The 12,514-nt window shown below is 36.3% G+C and overlaps 1 protein-coding gene across 3 annotated transcripts in view; it reads left to right on the top strand.

The window, feature by feature from the left end:
- The window catches only part of RALGAPA1 (Ral GTPase activating protein catalytic subunit alpha 1), a gene marked incomplete at both ends in the record, with an annotated part of 259,063 nt that overhangs the window by 69,839 nt on the left and 176,710 nt on the right, over nt 1-12,514 (top strand). For all 3 annotated transcript variants that reach the window (XM_080708297.1, XM_080708295.1, XM_080708296.1), the window contains 4 exons: nt 2,052-2,189; nt 5,793-5,941; nt 9,299-9,428; nt 11,666-11,903. In XM_080708297.1, the coding sequence (XP_080564423.1) occupies nt 2,052-2,189; nt 5,793-5,941; nt 9,299-9,428; nt 11,666-11,903 (655 nt within the window). The remainder of the gene's footprint in view (nt 1-2,051; nt 2,190-5,792; nt 5,942-9,298; nt 9,429-11,665; nt 11,904-12,514) is intronic.

The following is a 12,514-nucleotide window of genomic DNA, read 5'->3' as shown; positions in this document are numbered from 1 at the left end:
TAGGGTTTCATGAAAATATGTTACCACAAAAGGTAAGGATATCTTTTAATATATTTTGTAATTTAAATAACATAACAATAGTTAACCTCAGTACCCTATTGCAAAGCTCTGTGATGTCACAAGTTTTAAAAAGTTAATATTGAAGTTGTATTCTGATTTTTTTTTTTTTTTTTTGGTGGTACTGGGGTTCCTGGAAACCCTTCTACCTCCGGGCTACACTCCCAGACCTATTTTTTATGTTTTTATTTGGAAACAGGGTCTCTTAAGCCAGCTAGGCTGACTTTGAACCTGTGCGATCCTCCTGTCTCTGCCTCCCAAGCACGGGGATTACAAGCATGCGCCACCACACCCAGCATGTATTCTGATTTTTTAAGTTGTTTTCTAAATCAGTTAGATGCTATCATATTTAAAACAGCACTGTACTACATAAAAATGTGTGATACAGGCCATACTTTAGGGGATGATTACCAAATTAAAATTCTCCCTTTCCTGGGTGTAGTGCCTGCTTTACTGTATGAGTGGCTCCCTGGCACAAACCAAAATGTTCTGAATCCTTCCCTGTATACTTTTGATTGAAGAATGTGAAGCTTTCTGACTTGATAAAAAAAAAATAAGCTCATATGTGATAAGAAAAATGAGTGTATTCACTCTGGTGGGGTTAGAAGAGACTTATACAAGTGGCATGCGGGTCCCATTTATTCCTTAAACCTAAATGAATTCTTATTCTTTGGTTGTTGAGCCTCAGTCACAGGATAGGTTGTCCAAGAAGCAGAAGGTAGTCCAAGAAGCAGAAGGTACTTAGTGAGGCCTTCTACAACTTAGTCTGACCTTGTTAAAAAATGAAGAATAAAAAATTGGAACCAGGCGCGGTGGTGGTGCAGGCTTGTTATCCCTGTGCTTGGGAAGCTGAGACAGGAGGATGGTACAGGTTTAAAGCCATCCACAGCTACTTAGTGAGGTTCTCAGCAACTTAGTAAGATCCTGTTTCCAAATAAAATATAAAATAGGTCTGGGAGTATAGCCCAGAGGTAGAAAGCCTCTGGGTTCCATCCCCAGTACCACCAAAAAAAAAAAAAAAAAAAAAAATTGGGCTGGGGCTGTAGTTCAGAGGTTGAATGCCCCAGTACCCCTCAAAAAGGGAATTTACTGTTTTTTTGTGTGATACTGGGGATTGAACCTAGGGGCATTCTACCATTGAACTACACCCCCAGCTCTGTTTTTTATTCTTATTTTGTAAAGAAAGTTACCAAGTTGTGAGGGTCCTCACTAAGTAGCTGCGGCTGATCTCCAACCTGTGATCCTCACATCTCAGTCTTTCAAGTACTGAGATTACAAGCCTGTGTCACCATGCCCAGCTGGAAATTTACTATTCTTAAGTAGGACAAGCATAAGCTATTTTCTTTTCTTTTTTCTTTTCTTTTCTTTTCTTTTTTTTTTTTTACAAAAAAGTTATATATATTCTGGCATTTAATTTAAAGTAGAATTTTATCTTTTAAAAAACTCTTAGGGCCGGGTGTGGTGGTGCACGCTTGTAATCTCAGCATTCGGGAGGCTGAGACTTGGAGGACAGCCTCAGCTACTTTAGTGAGGCCCTCTGCAACTTACTAAAACCCTGTTTCAAAGTAAGGAATAAAAATTAGGGCAGGGGGTGTAGCTCGGAGGTCAAATGCCCTTGGGTTGCATTCCCAGACCCGCAAAAAACCAACCAACCAAACAAAAAACAAACAAAAAAATCCTCTTAGGTACTATAACCCCATTCTTTAATGTATGAGAATATGCAAAGGAGGTTTATACATTAGATACATAGAAAAATGTCTCTATATCTGAAATAGTATTCTGACTAGTCATTATGGATAATTTTTAACTTTATATTTTTGTTAAATATTTTCATAATGAATACTCATTGCTTTTGTAATCATAAAAATCATCTATTTTGAGAGGAAGAAACCTGTTTAATAATGGGATCTAACAATTTCATTTACCTTTTAACTTACGTAGCCTGTTATAGTATTCTTATTAATGAAATACTAAATCTTGATATTTTGTTTTAGGAAAGTGGGACCAATATTGCCGAGCATGTTCGAAATTCCAGTTGGGTAAAAAATGGCTCCTACCAAGATGTTCTACATAGTAGCTCTGAGGAAACCACAGAACAAAACATACAAGCTGGTACCCAGGCAGTTTTACAGGTGCATCAGTTTACAGCTCTATTTTAAAAATAAAATAACCTTTAAATACTTCAAACTTATATAGGTCAGTTAAAAAATACAAATATTTAAAATACGTATAGGTCAGTTTAAAAATAAAATAACCATTAAATCTTTCAATTATATAGAGGCCAGGATTTTTGTATATATCGAAAAGTTAATTTTTTTTTTAATTTTATTTTATTGGTGCACTGTATTCATACATCATAGTGGGATACAAACTTTTGTAGACATACATGCACACATCGCCCAGTCAGCCCCCACCCGATCCCCACCCCATTCTCTCCCCATCCCTCCCTCCCATGCTTGGCTTAGTGGTTGACATCTAGTATTATAGCAATTTATCCAAAATTAAAAATGATAATCTCACATAACAGTTTCATTTGTCTGATACCAAGCTTTTGATGACTTAAAGATAACATTTCAATATTTCTTTTTGCTTTCTTTCTTACCAGAGAATATTTTTTTCTTTTTTTTAGGTGAAACTATCATATATTTATTTTTCAGAAAAAAATCTATCCTGATATGGAATATGGACTCTAGATACCCAAAACAATCTCGAAGCAAAAACAAAGCTAGAAGATGTATATTTTCTGATTTCAAACCATATAAAGATACAATAATTGAAACAGTGTAGTACTGTTCTAAAGGCAGATATATAGACCATTGGAGTTAAATAAAAGCCTAGAGCTAAATTCTTCCCTATATTGTCAAGTTATTTTTGACAAGGTTTCCACAAAGATTTGGTGGTGGAAATAATAATCTTTTAACTAAATATTGTTGAAAAATAATAATTACATGGAAAAGAATAAAATTGGACCCTTACCTAATCCCACATACAAGTATTAACTCAAACTAGATAAAAGACCTAAATATAAATCTTAAGACTATAAACTTTTAGGAGAAAATCTGGGTCATAAAACCTCACAACATTGAAATTGGCAGTGATTTCTTGGATATGATTTCAATGGCACAGGCAACAGAAGAATATACAAACTCCCTAAAAAATAAAAGAAAATATTGTATATCCAAAGACAATGTAAACAGAGTTAAAAGTTACTAATAGAATTGGATAAAATATTTCCAAATGCTATATCTGAAGGTATATTAATATTCCAACTAGAAATCCTAAAAATTAACAACAATAAAGGCAAACAATACAATTTAGAGATAGGTAAAAGACTAACATAAATAATGAATCTCCACAGATAACCAATCTTAGTTGTCTGTTGGGTGGAAACTCTTGTTTCTCTGGTTCTGGTGAGTGTTACCTATTTCTTCTTTGTAGTTAATCTCTTTGAGTATTTTCTCTAGCACTGGTTTTGAAGACATAAATTCCTTCAGTTTCTGTTTGTCATGGAAGCTTCTTATTTCTCCATCTAATTTGATAGAAAGTTTTGCTGGATAGGAAATTTTTGGCTGGAAGTTGTTTTCTTTCAGAGTTTGGAATATGTTACTCCAAGCCCTTCTGGCTCTCATGACTTGGTTTGGGAAGTCTGGAGTGATTCTAATTGGTTTGCCTCTGAATGTCACTTGGCCCTTTGTTTTTGTTGCCTTTAAGATTCTCTGCTTGGCTTCCACATTGGTCATTTTGACAATTATATGGCGTGGGGATCCTCTTCTCCGATCCTGTCTAAAGGGAGTTCTATAAGTTTCCTGGATCTGTGTATCAACCTCTTGCTCTATATTTGGAAAATTTTCTGCTATTACTTCCTTGAAGAGATTGTTGATCCCTTTGGTATCACTTTCTTTTCCCTCCTCTATTCCAATTATTCTTAGGTTAGCTCTCTTAAGATGGGCCCATATTTCTTCAATGTCAGATTCCTGCTGTCGGATATCTTTTTCTAGATTAGAAACTATGCATTCATTTTTGGATTGCTCATCTTCTAAGAGCGAGATTCTGTTCTCCATGTGGTCTAGTCGGTTGTTTGTGCTTTGAATTGAGGCCTTTACTTCATTAATTGCATCCTTTATCTCTTTTTGGCTCTCTCTGAGTTCTTTTCGAAGCACCTCTATTATTTCTACAGTTATTTTCCTGATTTGATCTTCTAGAAATCTCTGATTTTCTGTTTTATCAGGTTCTGATGTTGTGGGGTTGTGCACATTCATTACTTCAGTGTTATTCCTCTTTCCCATGATTTCGGAGGTTTGTGCCTTCTCTGGGTTCTTCCCTTGGGTCACTATGGCTTCACTTAAGGTGCTCTGGATCTCGAGTCTGTATTATCTCAGACCCTACTACTCCTTTACTGGGTTGTATCACAGAGTCTCCGACCCAGGGAGTCGATAGAGGCTGCTTTAAACTATGGGGGGTGCCAGGTTGCACGCTCTCCTATGGTGTGATATCTCTGCCACCACCACTCCCTCACTGGGTCAAGTCCCAGGAGGCACAATACTGGGATTTCTCCTCTGTGGCCCGCAATTTGACTCACTGTTCTTGAGTACGCAGATGTAGCTGTACTGGACTCGGTGAATTCACTGCTGCTGCTGCCGCCGCCGGTGGCAATATGGCGCCTCTGCCACGCCCTCGGCCATGAGGCTGGCGTATTTTTTCTTCTCTGGTTTTGATTTCCACTCTGAATCCCTGCAGCGTGTGCTGAGCTCAGCCACTGGGAGCTTTAAATGCTGTCTGCGCCGAAAGATCCCGCCTGGCTGTTCCGCAGCGGCTCACCTGGCTTGCTGTAGCCGTCCGCTGAGTTCGCCGCTGCCGCCGGCAGTATGGCGCTGCTGCCGCGTCCTCGGGCGCGTGTGTCTCCTCTGTGGCCCTGAGCTCTGTTCTCAGTCCGCTCTCTCTCTGGAGCCTGGTGGTTTTTTTGTTTTTCTGGTGATGGTGTTTTCTGGCTATGAAAGGCGCTCTTTTTGTGGTAATGGAGATTGGTTGTTAGCGGGACTCTTAAGCCCCACTTTTCTCGGTCGCCATCTTCCCGGAAGTCTCGAAAAGTTAATTTTAAAAGTACTATTGTAAGTACAAAAGATGTAAATGTTTTAAATTCACAATAGAAAATGTTCTGTTCTTCCAAAGTATCCTTGAAAATCTTAATAACATTGTACTCTAAAACAGTATACAATTAATAAGTTGATTATAATAAATTTAGTTAAGGATACACATTGTTGACCCTCAATTAGAAATATTTATGATATGCATTCTTTGTGTTTTCTCTTATCACCAAACAGATATACACACATATAATTAAGAAAAAGAGGATAAAATATTTATACAACTCATTCTGAAAATTCTTCCTGATATAGGTGTCATCTTTTATTCTAAACTATTTGTATTTATCCATTGTTGTTTTCATTTTAACATAGCAGTAGGTTATTATAGTGAAGATTTCAGTTTAGAATGCTGTTCTTGCATTTGGTTGTTTTCTTTGGGGGCCTACTAGTAATTTAGTATTGACGTAGATAAATATAAAAATAGATCTAATGAGTTTACATTTCAGATAGCAAGCTGGTCATAGAATTTGCATTAGAATTAACCCACAGTGCTTTTAAGTTTGTTTTAGATCTTCTAGTGATTAACATATAAGTTTTCCTTGAAATAAGAAATTTGCCATTGAGATTTCATTATGATTTCTTTTGTCTTAGGTGTTCATTATAAACTCATCAAATATATTTCTCCTTGAACCGGCAAATGAAATAAAAAACCTTCTGGATGAGCACACAGATATGTGTAAACGCATTCTTAACATTTATCGGTATATGGTTGTGCAAGTATCAATGGACAAAAAGACTTGGTAAAGAAATATTTTTTGCCTATATATTTTATTGTGTACACAAATATAGTAATTTTTAGAGGAGTAACATCTGTGAACAGTTCTTGTTACAATATTGTAAGGGCTCCTATTATTGAATGAATAGATGTAATTTTGATCAGGTTTTTCATGAGCACATTCTGAACTTCGCTTTAGAACAAATGTCTACCATCTTTCTCTTTTGTTACCAAACTATTCTTTAAAATCCACCTTCCTCTTTCTAAATACTTATATTTTCCCCTCGCTTCCTTTCATTATAAATTTGCACCTCTGTATTATTCTTATTAAAATTATCTTAATCTCTAAGTTACTTGTGTAAATATCTGTTTACTGAATTTAAAAACTCTAGAAGGTTACAATACTGGGGATGGAACACAGGGACATTGTATCTCCAAGCTACACCTCCAGCCCTATTATTTTAGTCTTTTTATTTTTGAAACAGGGTCTCACTGAGTTGCAAAGGGCCTTTGTAGCTGAGGTTGTCGGCGAACTGTGATCCTTCTGTCTCAGTCTCCCCAATGCTGGGATTACAAGTGTGCACCACTATACCTGGCTAGGAGGTATTTTAAAATGAGTCTTCTAACTCATTTTTAAAGTGGAGCACTTAAACTTGGTGTGGTGGTGTAAGCTTATAATCCTATTACTTGAGAGGCTGAGATAGGAGGATCCGGGTTCACAGCCAGTCTCAGCTACTTAGTGAGGCTCTCGCAACTTAGTCCCTGTTTCAAAATAAAGAAAAAAAAATTAGGCTGGGGTGTAACTTGGAGGTAGAATGCCCCTGGATTCAATTCCCAGCACCCCCTCCAAAAAAAAGTGGAATGGTTAGGTGGATATGGTGGTGTATGCCTATATCAGTACTTGGGAGGCTGATACAGGAGGATTGCAGGTTCGTGGCCAGCCTCAGCTACTTAGTGATACCCTCTGCAATTTGTGAGACCCTGTTACAAAATAAAGCATTAAAAATAGGGCTGAGGTACAGCTCAGAGGTAGAATGTCTCTGGGTTCAATCCCCAGTACTGTAAAACTCCAAACAAATAAAAAAATGCAATGCATAGTCAAAGGATTTGCCTAATTTAAATTTTGCTACATAGGGAAAAGTGGCTTTATTTTGAAAAAAATCTTCACTAACAGTACTAGTAGAATTACATATAGAAGTAGTTAATTAACATGTTCGAAGCACTTTTTTGTGCTAGTTATCTTCCAAGCAGTTTAGATGCCTTTCTTAATCCTTGCAGCACTTTATTGTGTAGATAGTATCTCTATTTTACTTGGGACAACTTTTGGGCTCAGAGAGATTAAGGGATTTTTTTGGCGCTTTCTGACTTGAGAAATTATACTACATTGAACCATTCCTTTGTTAGCCCTTTGTTTTCCTTTTTGTATGCTTTGAATCAATGGTAAGCCAGGTTATAGTGAGATTTTTGCTTTGAGGAAAACAGTTTTTAGAGTCTTTCTTCATTTTTAAAGTTTTCTTGAAGTCATAGCACTTTAATATTAGATTACCTACATATTTACATTTAATTTATAAGACTTTAAAAAAATTATTTTATTGTTGCTGGGCGTGGTGGTGCACATTTGTAATCTCAGTGCTTGGGAGGCTGAGACAAGAGGATTGTAGGTTCTCCAGCAGCCTTAGCTACTTAGTGAGGCCCTCTGCAACTTAGACTCTGTTTCAAAATAAAGAATAAAATATAGGGCTGGGAGTGGAGCTCAGAGATAGAATGCCCCTGGGTTTCATCCCCAGTACCACGAAAAAAAGAAAAGAAAAAGAAAAGAATGACTTTATTGTATTTTAAAAGTGACAAAGTAAGCCAGGCGTGGTGGTGCACGCTTGTAATCCCAGCATTTGGGAGGCTGAGACAGGAGGATCTTGGTTCATGGACAGCCTCAGCTACTTAGTGAGGCCCTTTGCAACTCAGTGAGACCCTGTTTCAAAATAAAGAACAAAAAATAGGGCAGGGGGTGTAGCTCAGAGGTTGAATGCTCCTGGGTTCCATCCTCAGACCCACACACACACACACACACACAAAAGTGACGAAGTTATCTATTATCTAATATATGAGTGAGTTAAGGTTTGACAATAAATTGCATAAGCATTTGATTTCAAATAACTTCATTTCATATAGCTTAAGCTAGAAGGGAGCCTAAGGTTATGAATGTGTCAGTTTAGATTTTTATTCTTTGAATGAAAGCATGTATTTGTTTGCTAACTTTATTTATTTATTTATTTATTTATTTATTTATTTATTTATTTATTTATGGCAGTACTGGCGATGGAACCCAGGGCCTTTTCTACCTCCAGGCCATACTAACAGACCTATTTTTATACTTTATTTGGAAACAGGGTCTCACTAAGTTGCTGAGAGCCTCACTAAGTAGCTGAGGGTGGCTTTGAACCTGTGCGATCCTCCTGTCTCAGCCTCCCAAGCTCTGAGATGACAAGTGTGCGCCACCACGCCCGGTTACCGTATCTTTATTTGAGTGATTATTTTCTTTCTGCCCTTAAAAATCATGGGTCTAAATCTGGGTCTTATTGCTGTCTCGGCCACATTGTCATTGACGACTGTCTCATAGAATGCTATGCTTAGAATAAGCCTGTAGAATGGCTACAAAGAAGGCAGCTAAGCTGGGTACTGGGGCTCTAGTGGGGCTGCATCCCCAAATGAAATTCCCTTGTTAGATTTTTCATATGTGGCTGAATCCGTTTTCAAAATATAAGATGTGTTTTATGGTTTGAATAGTAAACATCCAGAAGAAAGGGAAGGTAAAGAGAACTGAGAATTGGCTTGACTTAAAATACACAATGTGGAAGGAAAAGGTTTTAAAATGACCAAAGTAAAAAGGATGGACAGAGGCAACATTCTGATTTTACTTTTCCTCTTTCTCTCAGACGCACTTTGTTTGTTTGTTTGTTTGTTTTTGTGGTCCTGGGGATGGAACCCAGGGCTTTCTATCTCTGGGCTACACTCCCAGGCCCATTTTATAATTTTATTTGGAAACAGGGTCTCACTAAGTAGCTGAGGCTGGCTTCAAACCTGGGCGATCCTCCTGTCTCAGCCTCCCAACTAGATGGTCATTATTAAAAACATAAAATCACCTTGTTTGCACCCAAGGTTATTGTGTCTGAAAAATGGCTTTAAAATGGCTGATGTAGATAGATAAAATGGAGTGTTTGTTTTAATATTTAATGAATTTAAAATTTTGAAGTTGTCTCTCAAAGATACTTGGTATTTGATTTATTCAAATACTACTTGTATAACAAATATTAATTTGAAACTTAACCAGTAACCAGAAGCAAACATGCAAGAAGGAAACATTAATTAATCTTTTTACTTTAAGGGAACAGATGCTGCTTGTATTGCTCAGAGTCACGGAGTCTGTACTGAAGATGTCATCACAAGCTTTTCTACAGTTCCAGGGGAAAAAAAATATGACCTTGGCAGGTCGACTTGCAGGACCACTTTTCCAGGCAATAAAAATAAAATAAATAGATGAATAGATGGATAAATATGTATTCTTTTAAAGGATTTATTGAACCCTGAGCTTGTTACCTGGGGAAAAAAGATTTAAATCAGATATAAGTTCATATTAAAGGATCTTTTGTAGAGCTAAATTAAAGCTGCTCATCTAAATAGGCTATTTGCTATAAGTACAAACTCATAATCTAATTGAAGAGTAGAAGATATATAAAGTATGTGGAAAAAAGTGTTATAACAAAGGGTGATATTAATTTTATCTCTTGTGTGGCATATTTGTGTATGGTTTCAAAAAGTTGACAGTCTTTAAGAGTAATGTTCTGATTACTTACATTATTAGTTTCTAAATATTTTTGGCTATTAAGAAGAAAAGTCAAGTAGTTCCATAGTATTGAAAAGCTAGTAAATAATCAGGATTAATCCTTTTGCTATTTATGTAGACTATAATATAATTCTTGATTCTTAATTTGAAATATTGATTATACAGGAATTGTATTAGAGGTCTGACTTTAAATATAGTTAAGATTCTTTGAAAAATAGAAATCATTTTCTTAGGATGATACATAAAATTGCAAACACATAGATAAAATACTTCTTAATGTCAAAAGTAAAAGCTAACCAGGTGTAGTGGTACATGTTTGTAATTCCAGTACTTGGGAGGCTGAGACTGGAGGATTACAGGTTTGAGGCCAGCCTCAACTATTTAGTGAGGCCCTCTGCAACTTAATGAGACTCTGCTTCAAAATAAAGAATAAAAAGTAGGGTTAGGGGTGTAGCTTGGAAGTAGAATGCCCCTGGTTCAATCCCAGTACGGAAGGAAAAAAATAAATAAAAGCTATCTAATATCTAATTCTTGGCCATAAAAGTAACTACTTAATTTTTTGTTTTCCAGATAATTAGTCATTTGCCTAAAATTCTGTTGGTAAAAACGTAATTCTTTAAAGCCAAAAAATTCTTTCGCTTAGCTTCATTATGCTTTTGTAAAAAAATTTCCTGTCGTTATAACTAACCCAGTGATGGAGGTTACAAGAAGATAAATTTTATCTTGTTATGTGAAATAACTTTTTTTTTTCTTTTTTTTTTTGGTGGTACTGGGGTTCCTGGAAGCCCTTCTACCTCCGGGCTACACTCCCAGACCTATTTTATACTTTTTTATTTTTGGAAACAGGGTCTCTTAATCCAGCGCGGCTGGCTTCGAACTCCTGTCTCCGCCTCCCAAGCGTGGGGATTACAAGCGTGCGCCACCACGCCCGGCTGAAATAAAGTTTTTTAATAGTTTATACATTTAAAGATAGAATAAGAGGTCACTAGTTACTATGATTCTGTGCTCTAAATTGCTCATTTTTTTATCTTTTAAGTTAATGAATAAATTTATATGAATTATTTAGTAAAAGTTACATAGAATTAAGCTGTTTTATATGACACTGGGCATTGAACCCAGGAACCACCTACCACTCAGCTCTATATCCAGCCCTTTTTATTTTTAATTTTGAAACAACCCCTCTAAGTTGCCCAGGCTGACATTGAAATTGTGATTCTCCTGCCTCGGCCTCCCAAGTCAGTATAATAATAGGCAGTGTCTGGCTAAAGTTAAACTTTTTATTTTGTGACTTGTTTCTTTAATACAAGAGTATATGATTAGTAAAAATGCGTATAATCTTAGTGGGGATTGGCCGAGCAGCAGTTTCTACTCTTTTTATTCTGTGATAGTATTTACTACCAAATGCCCTTAATTCCTCTGGTGTATTTAAAATAAAATTTAATTTTTACCTTCAGTTTAGATACAATTTTTATAAACACAGTTTATAATGTACATCTCTAGTACTTTTTTACATTAATAAAAATAATTTTCAAGTTATATAGTGATTTTCATCTTTAATTTGGGATATAGTTTGGGGTTTTTTAGATTAATAACAATTTCAGCACTTACGGAAACTTAGCTCTTTAAATAGCATTTATTTTGTTATCATTAGTGTAAAGCAGCATGAAGGTAATTATGACTCTAGGAAGATTTTTCCATTTGAATTAAGTATTGGGAGTTGATAGTTGTTGAAGGGATATTTATAGTAGATTCCAGTGACTGCATGAATTACATTCATGAGTATAATCTATGAAGAAAGGGTCACAGATATTATGTGATTTAAAATTCTTCTTGTTTTAGGTAAGTTTTAAAGAGTTGATTATCTGATTTTGAAATCATATACTAAACAGATTTCATTTGTCTTTATAGACTCTTATAGTTGCCTGGATCAAAGCAAATCTAAATGTATACATCTCGCGAGAACTTTGGGATGACTTACTGTCAGTACTGTCATCGTTGACCTTTTGGGAAGAGTTGGCCACTGAGTGGTCACTGACTATGGAGACACTAACTAAAGTTTTAGCTAGGAATTTATATAGCCTGGATCTCAGTGACTTGCCCCTGGATAAGCTGAGTGAACAGAAGCAAAAAAAGCACAAAGGGAAAGGTAAGACTTGTTAAAAAAAAATGCAGATAACTCTATAATTTTTTAACCTTAACATCAGCAGTGATTTTAATAATAAAAAGTTCCACATTAATATTTAACTAAAAACAAATAGTTCAGAATCTGAAATGTTTTATTATAAATAAGTAACCAAAATGGAAAATTACAAACTGCCATTTTTTTCCTTTTGTGGTACTGGGGATGTAACCCAGGGGCATTTTACCTTTGAGCCATACCTCCAGCCCTATATTTTATTCTTTATTTTGAAATAAGGTCACACTGAATAGCAAAGGGCCTCACTTAAGTAGCTGAGGCTGTCTGTGAACCTGTGACCCTCCTGTCTCAGCCTCCCAAATTCTGGTATTACAAGTGTGTGCCACCACACCCGGCCCTGCCTTTTTTTTTTTTTTTTTTTTTTTTTTTTTTTTTGGTGGTACTGGGGTTCCTGGAAACCGTTCTACCTCCGGGCTACACTCCCAGACCCATTTTTCTACTTTTTCTACTTTTTATCTGGAAACAGGGTCTCTTAAGCCAGCCTGGCTGGCTTCAGACCTGTGAAGTCCTCCTGTCTCTGCCTCATAAGTTTGGGGATTATAAGCGTGCTCCACCATGCC

Source organism: Muscardinus avellanarius (genome assembly GCF_963383645.1).
Source record: "Muscardinus avellanarius genome assembly, chromosome: 12".
Classification (NCBI taxonomy): Eukaryota; Metazoa; Chordata; class Mammalia; order Rodentia; family Gliridae; genus Muscardinus; species Muscardinus avellanarius.
This window is presented reverse-complemented; position numbering and strand designations above follow the sequence as displayed.